Source organism: Aythya fuligula, chromosome 16 (assembly GCF_009819795.1).
Source record: "Aythya fuligula isolate bAytFul2 chromosome 16, bAytFul2.pri, whole genome shotgun sequence".
NCBI classification, from domain to species: Eukaryota; Metazoa; Chordata; class Aves; order Anseriformes; family Anatidae; genus Aythya; species Aythya fuligula.
The window spans coordinates 6,713,128-6,729,381 of record NC_045574.1 but is presented as its reverse complement, the minus strand read 5'-3'; the positions used below and the strand labels follow the sequence as shown (position 1 = coordinate 6,729,381).

Below are 16,254 nucleotides of genomic sequence, written 5' to 3'. Positions count from 1 at the left end.
GGGGGCACTTCTTTAGTGGGAGGGTGAGAGAGCACTAGGATGGGTTGCACTGAGAGATTGTGGAGTCTCCTCCTCTGGAGATATTCAAAACCCATGTGGATGCCATCCTGTGTAACGTGCTCTGGGTGATCCTGCTCGGCAGGGGGATTGGACTAGATGATCTTCAGAGGTCTCTTCCAACCCCACCCATTCTGTGATTCTGTGTTATTTCACATTCATCTGCTCCTGGAGCAGCGCATGCTGGAGTCACACATGAACAAATTGCTACCTGGCTTCGGGGTGGAGAAGCTGGCAGTGGTGACCCTTCCATTCCCCAAGGAAGGTCCCTGACAAGTGCTGTGGAAAGAGCAGTGAGCCCTTCCATTTACTATTTTGATAAGTTTTGTGTGTGTAAGAAAATGCGGATTTTGTGACTAAGGGTTGAGGACAGCTAGCAAAAGCAAGGAATGAGGAGTCTACACCACTGAGCATGTACTACAGCTGTATTGTCCATAGTAGACATCTGGAGAGCACCTACACCTTGGCCAGGCAGTATCAAGCAGCTTGTATCCTGGCTGCATACATCACGGGCCTCTTAGAGCAGACGGGGCATGTTCGGCAGAAGCACTGCCACCTGGCTGTTTACCCTCCATGAGGCTGCACAAAGCAATCCACATCCTACATGCTGATGGCAGGCAGGGTTGTTCCTTTTATCCCTGGTACTAAATGGCCTTCAAGACTATGTTGTCTCCAGAGGTGCTGAGCAGCTCCTCAGGGTGCTCCAGCCACGTGGAGTTCTGGTGGCTCTGACACCTGCCTGGCTGTCTGGTGACAACCTGGAATTCACCCCAGGAGTCCTACCTGGTTTGTTTGGGGCCTTCTGAGTATCTCCTGCTGCTCCTCACTGTGTGGTTGCTCAGCGGACCCGCTGCCACTGTGTCAGCTGCCAGGTCTCTGGGGCCTGCACCAGCAAGAACATGTCATTGGTATGTGCTTGCAGGCCACCTGCGAATGCAGGTGGGCACCCAAGCTGCAGCAAGACAAGTTATGAACTCTCAGTCTGTGCTGAGAGGTTGCAGAGTCTCTTTGCAACTGCCATGACCAGCCTCGGGGCACTCCAGCCCTCAAGAAATGGTGCTTTGCTCTTTGATCCCAGTCCCCCGCATCCATCGGACACCTCTGGGCTGCTAGAGGGCAGTGTGACTACCACATGCAGCAGAAAAGCTGCTCCTTCATACAGTGGGCTTCTGGAATCTTGAAACAACCATAGCACTGACTGCATGGGTCTGGGACACACCTAAACAGAAGCCAAACTTCATCATTGGCATGTGCTGTATCCTCCACATGTGCTTAGCTGAGGAAGAAGCCACATAGAGGAAATACAGAAACTGGAAGAAAGAGGATGGATAGGCCAGCTTTTGGTATTCCTGATTCTGCCTGCCTTTTTGCTTCTGTAAAACCTTATTTAATCTCTTGCTTATATTGGTAAATTTGCCTGGCAATAGTTCCGGATGCCTGCAAAGGTCTTCATGAGCAGGGCGGCCAGGAATGGGCATAACTAGTGATACCACAAGAGCTCTGAGGGTTATGGGCCTTGCACCAGCTGCAAAATATCCTTGACACACAGCCAAGCCCAGTGTGACTTGCGGCTGTGCAAGGATGAGGCAGGCAGTGCTGCAGCAGTAAAGCCACCTTGTCTTTTAATCTTACCTGTAGCACCGAAGCCCTTCCTGGCGATAAGGATGACTGCTTGACAGCAAGGCTGGGGGTGTATGGCGCTGACACAACAGCGAAGCCCACACAGCTGCCACCAGAAGTAACACGAGCTGGCAGGGATGGAGTTAATTCTCTCCTAGCAGCCCATGTTGTGCTGTGTTTTGGCTCTGCAACTAAAGCAGTGTTGATAACACCCTGATGTTTTAGCTGTTGCTGAGCAGTGTTTGCACAGCACCAAGGCCATTTCTGTTTCCTAGCCTGCCGCATCAGCAAGCAGGCAGGGGGTGGGCATACGGCTGGGAGGGGACACAGGCAGGACAGCTGACCCACACAGACCCTGACCATGTCATGATCAGCAGCAAAGGCTGGGAGGAAGGGCTTTGTGCTTATAGTGTTTGTCTTCTTGAGTACCTGTTATGCGTGCTGAGATCCTGCTTCCCAGGCAATGGCTGAATATCCACTTGCCATGGGAAGTAGTGAATGAATTCCTTATTTTGCTTTGCTCACACGTCTCGCTTTGCTTCGCTTACTAAACTGTCTTTATCTCAGCCTATTAATTTTTCTGGCTTTTACCCTTCTGATTCCCTCTCTCATCCTGCTGTGTGGGTGGCAGTGAGCAAGGGGGCTTACCCAGCACCTACGGTCAATCCACCACATCTGCTCCACACCACATCTGGGGGACTTGCACGATCCTGTTCCGATGAGACGAGTGAGCCGAGATTTGCTCTAATTTGCACGGAACCAGGCACACCTTTGTGCTCATCACCCAGTTTCTGGGTTTTGCCACCTTCCACCTCCGCCTTGGACTGGGGGCACGGGGCTCTGGTGGCCGGTCCGGTCCGGTCGCAGTTCCATTGGCGGCCGCCAGGGGGCGCCGCGGGCGAGCGGCGGCGCAGCGCAGGGACGGGGCGCGGCAGCAGCAACAGTGAACAAGCAGTCCCACATGGTCTAGCGGTTAGGATTCCTGGTTTTCACCCAGGCGGCCCGGGTTCGACTCCCGGTGTGGGAAAGCGCAATCGTTTTTATCCTGTCCCCGTTTATTTCATTATTTATTTATTTATTTTTAAATCTGCGAGGTCGGGCTCACCATCCACGCCACGGGACAAAACAAACGACTTCCACTCCCACTCTGAACCCTCCGCAGGCTCTCACAGCAGTGTCAGTAGCACCCTGTTGTCTGTAGCAGTGTCACAGATGAGGAAACGTTTGGGATGGTGATGCCAGCACAGCCTGTCCTGCAACACCCAGCTCTGGAATGAGAGCAAGCCTCTCCTACGGGTCAAGCCCTGTCCCTTAACCAGGAACACTTCTGCTATGAAATACCTCGCTGAAAGCTTCTCTGTGACTTTCTGTCAGCTATGGAGGTGAACCAACATAGGGTCACAGTAACCATGCCCGGCACCCTGCAGAATTCGGCCACCACCTTGATAAAACACATTTTGATTTGGAATCTATGGGTTTAAGTTATTAGCTCTTAATTGGTTTTCTGCACTATAAAAAAAATTAGATATTCAGGAGACAAAATTTAAAACTTTTTTTGTTTCATATTCATAGGACAAAAAAAAAAAAAATCCAACCATTATTGCTTATCTTGTGCTGACTTCAGTAGGAAACCCATTCAATTTTATCTTTTCCATGTTGAAAAATTGGCCCAAACTTACTGCATATTATTAAACTAAGTTTAAATACAAATGAACTGTTTTGTGGGCTCCGAGATGAAACAAAACACTGTTACTGAGGCAAGCAGGTTTTATTTCTCGAGGAATAAACTTTTCAAGTTAAACCACTGAGTTCGAAGGTGCTTGCAAATTGTACCCGGCAACAGCAGGGGCTTGGGCCGAGTGCTGCCACAGCAGCCCAGGTCACTGCTGATTCAAGCTGCACGTGGGTCTGTAGCAGCTAAAAGGCCCTCAGACACTGGCATCCCAGAGCTTCCAGAAGTTGCTCTACCAGAAGAGGCAGCCATGAGAGGAATGCAGACCACCTCAACTTCCTGCCCCAAAGGTGACCTAGTTTACTGCAGCAAACACCAAGCTTGAAACATCTGCTCTTTAGCACTAGCCCTGACCATTGCTTACTTCATCAGAGACAAGAAGAAACAATGTCAACAATGTAAACACAGACATCCTCCTGTGCTCCCAGGCTCCAACACCCACAGCTCAGGGGCTTCCTAAGCTGAACACAGCTTACATGTCGTGTGTTTGTCACCACAGATCTATTATTTTCACTTGTTGAAAAGGCAACAAACCTTCTCCCCCTGGCCTAACACCCTCAGCAACATTCTCACTTGTTACTGGGACTTTTACCCTGAGGATTGACTGGGATCTTAAGAAAGGTGTTAGCTTTCTTTTACAGCAATCATAAAGGTGTTTGATGTAATATGGGGGTAGAAATTTAGACATTGATGTTAAATGGCTTACCTACACAGGATAGATTGTTTCTGGCAAACACTCTTTCTATTGCATGAACTGTGCAGTGCATTAAGGACTTCATGAGTCAATGCAGCTTTTGGAGACAGAAGTCTAGAATACTGCCTGTGGTTACAAGGTGCTTAAAAATGAAAAATAACACTTCCCACAGCAAATACATCCAATCTAGACAATACATCAGCATATGGCTGCAACAATGCCAAGAAAGCCTCTGCTAGCTGACAACAGCCACACGTTCTGTTGATTCAGAGACTCCAAAGTGAGAGGCCACCAAAGCTGTGCATTGATCACTGGTCAGTTTCTTCTCTGGTGGACGGATGATGAGACCTACCAGTGTCTTACTGGCTAAAATTGTTCTCTCACAGCCCAAGCTGGCCTTACATGTGCCCTGCTTGTTTCCCTTCTCCTCAGCCCACTTTAGTTTGGCCAGTTCCCTTCTCTTCTCCCCATCTTACAAAGTTTTCCTTTTTGGTTACTTTAGCTAAAAGCCCTATTTTAGAAACCTTGTCAATAACCTGAAATCAAAAGGGACCACAAGGAACACTTTGAAATCTGTTCTAAAACCCGGTAGCTCAGTAGGCATCCTCATGTAACTGGCAGAAGCTGTTGTGCTTCTGCACAATTCACACACACACACAAATGATGTGGGAGGAAAAACTACACAGGCACAGTGGTGAGACTCCTACAGTAATAAAACTTTATTTACAAATGGTGCTGGCAAGGAAAGAGGTGACATGACAGATGAAAACCCAGGGGAAGCAGCAGTTGCCACAAATGTACAAGACGAAGGACTGTGACAGGACCCCTCACAGGGAGCTCAGTACTGGACCTCCCAGGAGCACCCTACAGCATTAAGGGCATGGGTGCTCCTGAGCCACAGCCCCAAAAAGAAACTGGGACTCCAAGCCCACAGTATCCAGCACCAGGCCTGCATATGTACTGGTGAATAAACAAAGTCTGTATGCAAACTGCCAGGGCTGCGTGCAGCAGCAACGCCAACCCTTCTAGGGCTCGGAGAACCCGGCGGGACCACAGGGTGCTGAGGAGCGCCTGGGGGACAGGGGCCGCCCTCAGGCGCTGAGGGCGAGAGGCAAAATGGCGGCGCGGCGCTGAGCGCCCGCGGGCCACCCCCGACCTCCCGGTGCGGGCGCGGAGCTCTCGCGAGAACCAAGGCGAGGGAAGGGGCGAGCGAACCCCCCTCCTGGCCCAGGCCTCGCGAGCGCCTGCGTGACGTCTTCCGCCTGCGCTGTCTCGCGAGGCGCGGCGGGCGCGGGGCCTGGCCCGGCCTCTGGGTCTCGCGAGAGCCCCTGCGCCGGGCGCTGGGCGCCCCCGTGCCGCTCGCGGAGCCTACGAGCAGCGAGACGCGGCGGGCGCCATTTCAGGGAGCAGCCGCCGCGGCCGGAGCCGGGGCCCAGCCCGGGTCTGGGGACTGCCCGCCACGGTCGCGCCGCCCCCTTGCCGCCTGCCGCCCTGCGGCTGGCTGAGCGGCGCCGCCCGCTTGCCCCTCGGCCGCCCGGAGAGGGCTCCCGATCGCTCGGGCCCATCCCCCACCGTCAACGCAGCCAGCGCCGGAACCGGGAGCCGCCGCCGCCGGGCCCCGGACGCCCGAACCAGGACCGCATCTGCCCGCGGCGCAGGTAACTGCCGGGCCGGGGCCGGGCCCTGGCGCTGGAGGAGCCGCGGCCTGGCCCGGGGATGGGGGGGTGGGGAGCGCCGTGGCCCAGGCCCGCGGGCGGCCGGGAGGCCCGGGCCCCTCCCGCCGCCGTGGGCGCCTCGCCCCGGCCGGGCGGCCCCGGGGGCTGCCGCCGCGTCCCCTGCCCGTGGCCGCCCCGCGCCTTCGTGTGGAGCCGGAGCGGGCGGCGCCCGGCCTGCCCCCGCCCCGAGCCCCGCGGCCTGGTCGTGCGGGGTTTGGCTGTTCCTACGGCCACGTAGCGGGCGGATCCGGCTGGCCCCGCCGCCGCCTTGTCCCTCCCCGAGTCCCCCCACGATGGCGCTGTGCGGAGTGACCGGCCCCGGCCCGCGCGGGGCTCCGGCCCTGCCGCCGCTGGAGCCGGCTGGTCTCCCGTACGGTGGAGCTGTCGGAGTGGGGCGGGTGTGGCTGAGAACCCGAACTTGGTTTCGTTTGGATTTGGTCTCGTAGGAAGCAGGGAGAGAATTCTGGGGTGGGAACGTGTTGGGTAGAGGTGTGTGTGTGGAGCCGAAAGCTGTGCTGTCACCCGTACAGCTGAAGTTCTTTGTAACCCCTCCCGATCTTTTCCAGAAGGCTCTTTGCAAAACAAGAGTAGAGTTGTCATTTTTAGCGGTGTCGGTACATAACAAGAACTTCAAATAGGATGTAATCTCGATGTGAAATACTGACCAGATCAGTAGGAGTAAATTTCATGTCTGTTTACGCTTTCTGTTAACCCAGAAAGATTCAAGTATAATTCATTCCTTGTTTGCTGGCTTCTTTTCTGCAGAGATGTCAAGCATATAAAGGTGTGTTGTTTCTGTTCTGGAGGAAGAGGAAAGGCTTTTTAAGAACGATTTTGAGCTTCTTCAGTATTTAATGAAATATATTTGCAAATTATGATTTTTTTATTCATTTCAAATGCATGGACTCTTATTTGTGAGTTTTAACGGAAAACTGTGCACATCGTGATTTTTAGCTAGAATTGCAAAGTCGATAGGTCTGTCACATAAACAGAATTGATGCATTGATGAAAGTTTAGTGTTATTACCAACAAAAGTGTTTTGTGTTGAGTACAGAGTATATAGATTGCTTGGGATGAGAGCAAAGGTCTACCTAATCTGGTATCTCCTCTGTGATAGGGGCTAACAGCAAGTGGCCAAGAAAGAATAGAAACAAAGAACAATCATAGAAGTATTACTTAGTCATCAGCTAGTTGTGTCTCAAGGTCACAAGGAGGGTCTTTGTTTAATGAAAAGCCTTTTCTGTAAACTTCTGTGTATGTTTATTTGGTGGTGTTTTGTTTTGAAGGCTGTGTTTTTTTTTGTTTTTTTTTTTTTTCAACTACAGCACTCTGGGACAGTGAGTTCCATGGCTGAATTCCTTGTGAATGAGGACCTTTGTTTTGAACTCACACAGATGATAGTTCACTCACTCTTATTTGGGTGAGCGCAATAAAAGTCATTCCTGATTCACGTTTTTGTGCTATTCATGATTTGGCTCTCCCTATTTTGTCCCCCATGCTCCCCGTGGTCATTCCCCTTTAGGATGAGGAATTACATCCCAGGTACAGCTGGTTATGCTAGCACGTATGGAAAAGTAGTTACGGGTGGGAGTTGCCACTGGTGAGGATTGTTTCTTGTAGAAACCAGGGTTTGGCCTGGTGCTTCTTGGTGCTCCTAAAGCATACTAATGTACTTGTTCATACCAAATGTTGGCAGAGTAGTAGTGAATTTATCCATATGTGTATATCCACAGGCCTTGAAAAGCTACATGTAAATACACTGGTAAAAAGTGATACAGAGCTGTTATATGGAAATGAAGGATAGCCGTACTACTTATAAGTGGTTGCACTACAGCCCAAGAGGTAATAACTTGAAAATGAGGTTAGTGTGCCTTATTAGTTAAGCAATTGAGTATGAACTTCAGTGCTCTGATATCGTTAAAGGAGTGTTTTATTCTTTGATGTACTAATGGGGAAGAGTAACTTCATCCTTAAATGTAGCACAGCTCTGGTATTATAACCTCAGTTCTGAGGTTATGGGAGAACAGTTAAAAGTATCTTGGAAATCTGGAGCCATTTCATTATACTGGGCAAGCGTCTTGCAAGCACAGTTCTTACCAGCAGTATGTGTAACCAAGGTGCAGGAAAATTAACCCAGTTTGGAAAAAAAATATGGCACACATGGAAGAAAATCCTCAATCTTGGGTTGTCTGACACAGATCTGGAGGCCTGACCTTATTTAGTTTTAGAAAGGAAAAGAATGAAGCTGTTCTAGTAGGAGGTGAGAGGATGTTGAGTCTCTACTTTTCTACAGAGATCTACAGGAGGCTTTTAATAGTGTACCTGCACAGGGAAAGAAAATCAAATGTCAATAGGATTCAGAGTATAATAACTACAAAATGATATTAGGAAGTTGAAGTTGAAAAGTAGTCTGATGTGATAGCTATTACAGGCATAGTGTTTTTTTAAACATGAAATTCCAGATTGGATGGATCTCATGTATGCTTTTGTTAATGCTTGAATCACAGGTTTCTTCTGTGGCCTGCACTGTGCAGGAGGTCAGATTTCTTAAAGGAAATCTAAGTCTTCAGACTAGTAAGTTTGATAGTAGCAAGTGTAAGGAAACGGCAAACAGGTTTGCCTGAACGTTTGTTCTTCATTTGTCTCTCTTGGGTAGTCCTCTGGTCAGGCACTAGAATGTCTTAAGATGGCGACTAGACTCATGTTTCTGCATCGTAAATTATCCCTGCTCTTTGTTTTGGAAGGAACAGGTGGAATACCTCAGGGGTTTCTATTTGCTAATTGTGTTTGGTAGCATTTTTGTTGTTAGCAGCTGTAATTGGTTGGTGCTTGTGTCACATTCTTTAACATCTCACTGGGCGAGCTTCATTCTAGTTCCTGTTGGAAATGTCTTTTGAGACAATGCTGTGAATTTGTGCTGGTGCAATGATGGCCTGTTAAGCAGAGGCTTTTGCAATATAAAGCGCGAAGGTGTTTACCCTCTTAGCTGGATTTTACTTTTTCTTTCAGGTGTCCTGAAAAATGGCTGATGATATTGATATTGAAGCAATGCTTGAAGCTCCTTACAAGAAGGTGAGAAAAATGTGCCATTGAGGTCCTGCTTACCTTAATTTAGCATTATACATGAAACTACTGCTGAACTGTAAACTAACATCCCTGGAGCCCTCGTGATTTATCTTACTGGAGATGCATTACATGTAACTTGCAAGTAAATATATGCTGTTAATGTAATTATATTGTGCAGTAGTTTCACTTCAGCGTGATGAATAAATGCCCATCTATCTCTCTTTGTAGACTTGCCTAACGATATCTCACCTCTACTCCCATGAATTCACCTTTGATTCCAGTGTGAACTGTCAATCATAAGGTAGTAATTGAGTGACGTATCGCTGTACCGTGGTCCCCTAGGTTTAAAAACAAAACAAAAACCAACCAACAACAAAAACCAACCAACCCAAAAACAAAAAACCCAAACAAACAAACAAAAAAACAAACCAAAAACCTCTCCTAAAATTGCCAGGTCCAGTTTGGTATAGCAACAAGGTGAATGCAGTGGTTTGGGAAAACAGCAGGGTTCCAAGAATAACCTTTTCACCAGTCCCATGGCAAGTAAATATTTGAACGGTCTGCTCAGTGCAAGAAGAGTGAGACTTGCTTTTAATGCAGAAGACTGGTGATGGTTAATCTTTTAACAGAGCAGGTGGAAATCAATTGCTGAGTGGACGAATTACCTAAATTCTTGGATCCCTGAATAGAACATTCTTAGCAAGTAAAAGACAGTATCACAGTCTGCAGTGTCATTTAAAAAAAAAAAAAAAAAAAAAAGCTCTTGTATTCTTCTGTCCTAGTTGTTCAATTAGTAAATGTCAATTTTGATGCAAATTTTTTTATTGATTAGTGTAGTGACTTCTCTTACCCAAACCAGCAGTGAATGAATACTGTCTTTTTTGTTTTTCACCAAATGGTGGTAAAGTGTTAACATCATGCATGCTTTAGCACTGGTTTCACAAGTAATGTATATAAAGTTTAAGTCATTTAGTAATTGTTCTTCTGATGTAACCATTGTGATTAAATTGTAAAGCAAGTATATAAACTACATAGCAGCTATTGTTAGCCTATTCTGCAGTGTTTCTTACAACCATCTCATGAATTTTGGATGAGCATTTGTAAGTTTTAAATGGTATAGTTTATGTAATATTTAGTAGTTACATAAAATCTTGAAGAGTAATTTGTAAATTGTTATGTTAAAATTCTTGTGTCCTGGTTTAACATGGATATTTTCCATGTAAACAGGTATGGAAATAGGGAATGTTTAGGCTGGACTGGTGGATTATTGATGACTTTCTTGGGAGTCGACGTTACTAAAGCAGTGTGAATCCCTGTTTGCTTCAGGGCGAGATGTGTGACAGAGGTGGCATCAAGCTCTTACAACCCTTCAACGAAAATGAGTGAAGATCTCGGGAATGGCATCGGTCACAGGAAATCGATAGTGGCTGGCTGCTAGCATAGCCACTGGGGCTTAGGCAGAGATAATAGCCTTGGTGCTGATCCGAGGGGCACGCAAACCTTAAACTTCCTCTTACATTTTATAGAAATAACTTAACCACTTGAATGCTGAATTCTACAGGATAATTTAGCCTCTAAACCATGTAAGGAAGTATCTACAATTTAATATACACTTTTAAATGATGTAAGTTTTGCATTTTATAATTGTATGACTTAAAATTAAGCAGCAAAGTGGTTAAACATGGCTAACTAAATTATCTAAATCTTTCCACGTTAAACTGTAAACAAGTAATTTAGTATTAAAATTTTTGTTTTGTATTTTCTTATTCCTATTCCCATTACCCTTTGACCACTTGAAATGTTTCCGCTTCGTCCTCACGATGTTCTTCTATCAACCCTGCTTAGGATGAGAACAAATTGAGCAGTGCCAATGGCCACGAAGAACGCAGCAAGAAGTAAGTATTTTCCCATACTTTGTTTTTGAGGGAGGGGGCTATTTTTCTTTAAAAAAACAAAACAAAACAAAAAACAACTTGAATGCATGTAATTAATGTCCAAGGAAATAAATTGGAATAGCTTGATACTTGCATTTACTGCAGTTGCAGAAATTATGAAATTTTCTTCTTTCACAAATATAGTTACACCCTTGTCAGTGATGTCATCAAATCTGTGGAAACACTTATTGTTTTAACATCAGATAAAAATACAGACTTGGTAGGTTCAGCATGATTTCATCTCTTGTTTTTTTTTGTTTGTTTTAGCAGTGCAGTAAAGTTTGCACTTTAAAAATTGTTTGGTATGAAATTTTAAGCAATTTAGAACAGTTCAAACCGTTTAAAGATGCAGTTGCTTTCTTGAAAGGTTTAGTCGCAGAATCACAGAATATTAAGGATTGGAGAGGACCTTGAAAGATCATCTAGTCCAATCCCCCTGCCAGAGCAGGAACGCCTAGATCAGGTCACAGAGGAGCCTGTCCCAGTGCTGTGTTACCATCAATGTGAAGAAGTTTTGTCTCTTATTTAAGTGGAACCTCCTATATTCCAGCTTGCACCCATTGCCCCACTGTATCGTTGGATGTCACCAAGAAGAGCCTGCCTCCATCCTCCTGACACTCACCCTTTACATATTTATAAACATTAATGAGGTCACCCCTCAGTCTCCTACAAGTTAAAGAGACCCATCTCCCTCAGCCTCTCCCCATAAGGGAGATGGTTCACTTCCTTAATCATCGTTGTGGCTCTGCGCTAGGCTCTCTCAAGCATTTCCCTGTCCTTGAACTGAGGGGCCCAGAGCTGGATGCAGTATTCTGAATGTGGTCTCCCCAGGGCAGAGTAGAGGAGAAGGAGAACTTCTCTTGCCCTACTACCCACAGCCCTTCTGATACACCCCAGGATGCCACCGGCCTTCTTGGCCACAGGGGCACAGTGCTGGCTCATGGTCATCCAGCTGTCCACCAGGATCCCCAGGTCCCTCTCTACTTCACTACTCTCCAGCAGGGCAGTACCCAACTTACACTGATGTCTGGGGTTGTTCTTCCCCAGATGCAGGACTCTATACTTGCCCTCTTTATATTTGAGTATTTTAGTCCTTGATTTATTAATTCGCGTAACAGCTGTTTTAAGTGTTTTCTTTATTTGTAATCCTTTAAAAAAAACAAAAAACACACTAGAACTTTTTTAAAGAACCATATTATAAGCACACATTCCTTAGGAAGCATTGCTGAAGTGTGCCATTCTTAACTGGTCAGTGACTTAATTCCAGGGTTGGAATACCAACATCAGACTTACGCTGTGAACATCATTCTCATGTTGAATATTGAGACCCCCTGAAACCCTGTCAAAATCAGCTCCTACCAATATTTTTGTTTGGAATTTTTATCTTTTCAGAATACGTAAATAGCTGACATGTAAAAGCCTGCTTTAGTTTGAATGACTAGCCCCAAAATATAAAGTGAGATCAAAAGTAAAATAGTGTTTCCTCATTTTTGGAACTGATTCTCACTGGGTTTGTGGTAGATGAGTTGAATACTAGAATACATTTCAGCTTATAGCCTCTCAGATATTAAAGTGATGGCATTTTTCTTTTTGCTCACAGTCCCATTTTCAGCTTGGTCCTGTGCACTCTGAGTTTATTTTTAATTGAGACAAAGGGTAAATTAAGTTCAGGAAAAAAAAAAAAAAAGGTTACATCATTCTGAAACAGAAGAAAGTTCGGGTGTTTTGATACCATTAGTCTTGCAGACTGTTTTGTGTGCAGTTTCACCTCTTTCAGCTTTCCTGATAGTACCCATGTGCATATTCAAAAATATTGATCCTGTGGTGTACCCTTGTTTCAGTTTTGGAGTAGTTACTCCAACTTACTGTATTGCAGTTTTGTGATAGCATGGAGCTTTTTGTCCCAGAGTTGAGATTTTTATGATGCTGTTTTTCACTTAAATCTTGAAAAAATAACACCATTTTGTAAATGCCAAACATCAACAGCTAAAAATGAACATTCATTTCATCTTACAGCAATAGTGATCAAATAATGCTACATTTGTGTTAGGTTCTTAATCTCTTTAGTTTCTCTACAATTTTACTATGTGTCTGTACTATCTATCCAATTTAATTATGTTTGGAAGGTAGAACACAGATCTTCTTGAGAATCTTGGCTGTTAGGATCCTAGCATGCAAACAGGGTTCAGCTCACAGTGGGATAGTGAATGGCTGGTAACTTCTTACTGAAGTCTATCTGTAATTACTAGTTACGGTGTTGCTCGATATATTGAGCTACAGATAAAGTACCTTGAGCTCCAGATGATATTTTGGGGAACTATGATGATATGAGAGTAGGTGATTGAACAACTTCGCTCAGAGGTTGGTGAGGCACTGAAACAGGTTGCCCAGAGAAATTGTGGATGCCCCATTCCTGGAGGTGTTCAAGGCCAGATTAGATGAGGCCTTGGGCAACCTGATCTAGTGGGTGGTGTTCCTGTCTGTGGCAGGGGGGTTGGAGCTAGATGTACTTTAACGTCCCTTCAACCCAAGCCATTCTGTGATTTAAGGAGATAGTGGTAAGTTGTGGATCCTAGGAGAGAGACTACACCTCTAACACTGTCCTCTATTGTATTGCAGTAAGAAGTGTGGTTAAGTGCCAGTGATGCAGATCATTCCAATGGTCGGGGTGGTGTGAAAAGGATTCCCAGTACTGGGTTTTGATGCTGCAGTTTCTCTGTACAAAAGTAATAGAGAAACTATTAGGTTATTGTAAAGGAGTCAACAAGTATTGAAACACCTGAATGTTTCACTTTATTATGGCCATCTTCTAGTTCTTAAAACCAAATGACCAAATTTCAAAGTTTGTCTTGAGGGATAATTACTAAGATAGTTGTAATGGGGCTTCCTAGGTAGAGATCAGAGAGCAAAAGCTGCTAATGATGATAGGGCTCAGTTATATGTGGAACTGAGAGATCTTTACTGTAGTAACTGAACCTAACTAGGAGTCTTAGTTTATAGATGGCAGTAGAAAGTAATAGCAAAGAAGAACTCTCTTTTGAAGAAGGGGATACAAAGATTTTAGATGTAAAAGTGTAGTATGCATATGTAGATACCTTAAAAACTGGGAGATGGGAAACTTTTGCAGGCTGAGACTGAGATAGGGGAAAAAAAAATCCACGGATAATCCAAATGTAGTATGCAAGAATGAAACAGTGGCTCATTGATTCTCAAATATGAGATACAATTGACTTAAAGGTACGCACCAAACCTGTAAGAGCCACAGATGTAGAAAAGCAAGTGGCTTAGCAAGGAGTGGAGTAGCAAGTAGGAATCTTAAAGTAGAAGCAAAACTCTTAGGCAACATGCTAAAACTGGTGGCAGACTATCAGCAGAAACAGCCTTCCTTTTCCTCACTTTTTTTTTGGTGTTTTGTTGTACTTTGCTATAAAAATAACGAGTTATTCTTAGCTTTGTCATGGTATATTTAAAATCTTTGAGAGATGACACATGAACTACTGCATTTAGTACACACTAGTTCTAATACACTAAATAATTTTTCAGTCCTGTTACTCTAACTGTAAGCATGCTTTGATTACAAAAATAAATTGAACAAAAATGTTTCAGAGCACTTTATCTTGCTCATGATGAATTTTAAAAGGTTTCTGATGTTCTTAACCACCCATTTAACTAAAAGATTGATACAAATAGCAAGAAGTAGCAGCTTTTTCTTATTAATGTCTCTAGCGTTCTGTTAGAAGAGCTGTAGAATGTGTATAAATAATGGAACTGATGATACTGAGCTGCATTTGTAACAAGAGTTGCTTTTCCCTTCCCTTCTCAGGAGAAAAAAGAGCAAGAGCCGAAGTCGAAGTCATGACAGAAAGAGGAGCAGAAGCAAGGAACGCAAGCGGAGCCGAGACCGGGAAAGAAAAAAGAGCAGAAGCCGGGAAAGGAAGCGGAGCAGAAGCAAAGAACGCAGACGCAGCCGTTCTAGAAGTAGAGACCGCAGATTCAGAGGCCGCTATAGAAGTCCCTAGTAGGTTACTTACGTCAAATTGCATGTGTCTTGCCTTAGTGTACGATGTGAGAGCTTAAAGTCTCATGGTCTTTCTATATTGGCTGCTAATTGCCTCAAGGAAGGGAGTGAGAGGTTAAGGCTGAAGATGGTTCAGTAAATATGGGGAAAAAAAAGAGGAGGACAGTGACATACCTCATTCCTCTTACTAGTTTTCATTTTTATCTAAATGCAGTATTCCTGTCAGTACTCTGGGAATGCAGACAAAAATGCTGGAGGTCTCAGGGTCTCATTTGGCACGAAGCCACCTACATGTTGGTGTTTTCATACTGCAAATATGCTGCATCTGCAGGCTGTGCATGGCATTTCCTGTGCTGTCATCAGTCCTGTGTACTGATCAGCCCTGCTCTGTGTTTCAACCTGATATGTCTTTTTGGTATGAGGACTTCTGGAGCTCTGGGCTTCAGCTCCAAAGATAGCAGCAATGCACAGTTAGCTTGTGTTCTGTAGCTTTTTGGCACCTGCAGAATTACAGGAGGTAGCTGGAGTGTGGTGCTGTTGAGGCTCCAGGCTGCCTTATTAACAGAGGAGCCCCAGTCAAGATCTCTTGCCCTCCTTTCTGTTGGGGCCTGCCAGTCCTCTTATTTCTGATGTGGTGGTGTATGAAGGAGAATGCTGCTCTTCTGATGAGTTAGCTGGGAGTCAGTGCCTTCTGTTTGTGGTGGAAGGGTTTTCTTTGTTTTCCTGTCATCACTGGATACAAGTTCTCCACCTGGAGAAATTCAGGAGCTTCAGCATCCTTGTCATCCGAAATACATTCCCTTAGGTAGAAGCTGAAAGTATGCATGTTACTACAATAACCCGTGCCTATTTTGATGCATCCAGGTGTGTTGTACAAGGAAGGTATACAATTATGAGAGGATTTCTGCATTCTTACGGTATTTCTCCCTAGCTGTTCCGGGTAATTACTTTGCTATTGAAAGATAGTGAACAAAAAGACCAGATGTTCTAGTATCCCCTAGAGGGAGGCTACTAGAATACTTATTGGTTTGGCAACATTGCATTCTTTACTTCAATAACCAAGTAGAATTCAGCTTTTAAATCAGCTTAGTGTAAGAGAGAGATAGGGCAACTAACTGCCTGCATCCCAGAGGCATTGGCAGTGATTGTTGGGTGGCCAGCAGTTAGCTGTAGTTCCTCTGCAGCTCATGGATGATGCTTCTGAAACGATAGATGTGTGGAGATGACATTAAAATTCTAGGGTTTGTTCAGAAGATACAAAAGAGAAGGACCTCCTTTGGAACAAAAAAAAGGCTCTGCATTGAAGTTCTGTACAGTGGATGCTGACCTTTGGGAAGTCATTAGTTCTGGAGGGGAAGTCTCCTGCATCACAAGCCTCCTTTCTTCATCTACCTTTGAATCTACCAAAAATGATGCTT

General features: G+C 45.3%; 1 protein-coding gene and 1 non-coding gene across 4 annotated transcripts in view; both read left to right on the top strand.

The window, feature by feature from the left end:
- The first annotated feature begins 2,632 nt into the window (after positions 1-2,632).
- On the top strand, positions 2,633-2,704 carry TRNAE-UUC. Its single transcript has one exon. It is a non-coding gene; the product is annotated as a tRNA-Glu (tRNA).
- A 2,790-nt stretch (positions 2,705-5,494) lies between these two features.
- Positions 5,495-16,254, top strand: part of RBM39 (RNA binding motif protein 39) — a 31,667-nt gene continuing 20,907 nt past the window's right edge. For all 3 annotated transcript variants that reach the window (XM_032198094.1, XM_032198093.1, XM_032198095.1), the window contains exons 1-4: positions 5,495-5,761; positions 8,828-8,890; positions 10,730-10,779; positions 14,642-14,836. In XM_032198094.1, the coding sequence (XP_032053985.1) occupies positions 8,840-8,890; positions 10,730-10,779; positions 14,642-14,836 (296 nt within the window). In that variant the 5' untranslated portion in view covers positions 5,495-5,761; positions 8,828-8,839. The remainder of the gene's footprint in view (positions 5,762-8,827; positions 8,891-10,729; positions 10,780-14,641; positions 14,837-16,254) is intronic.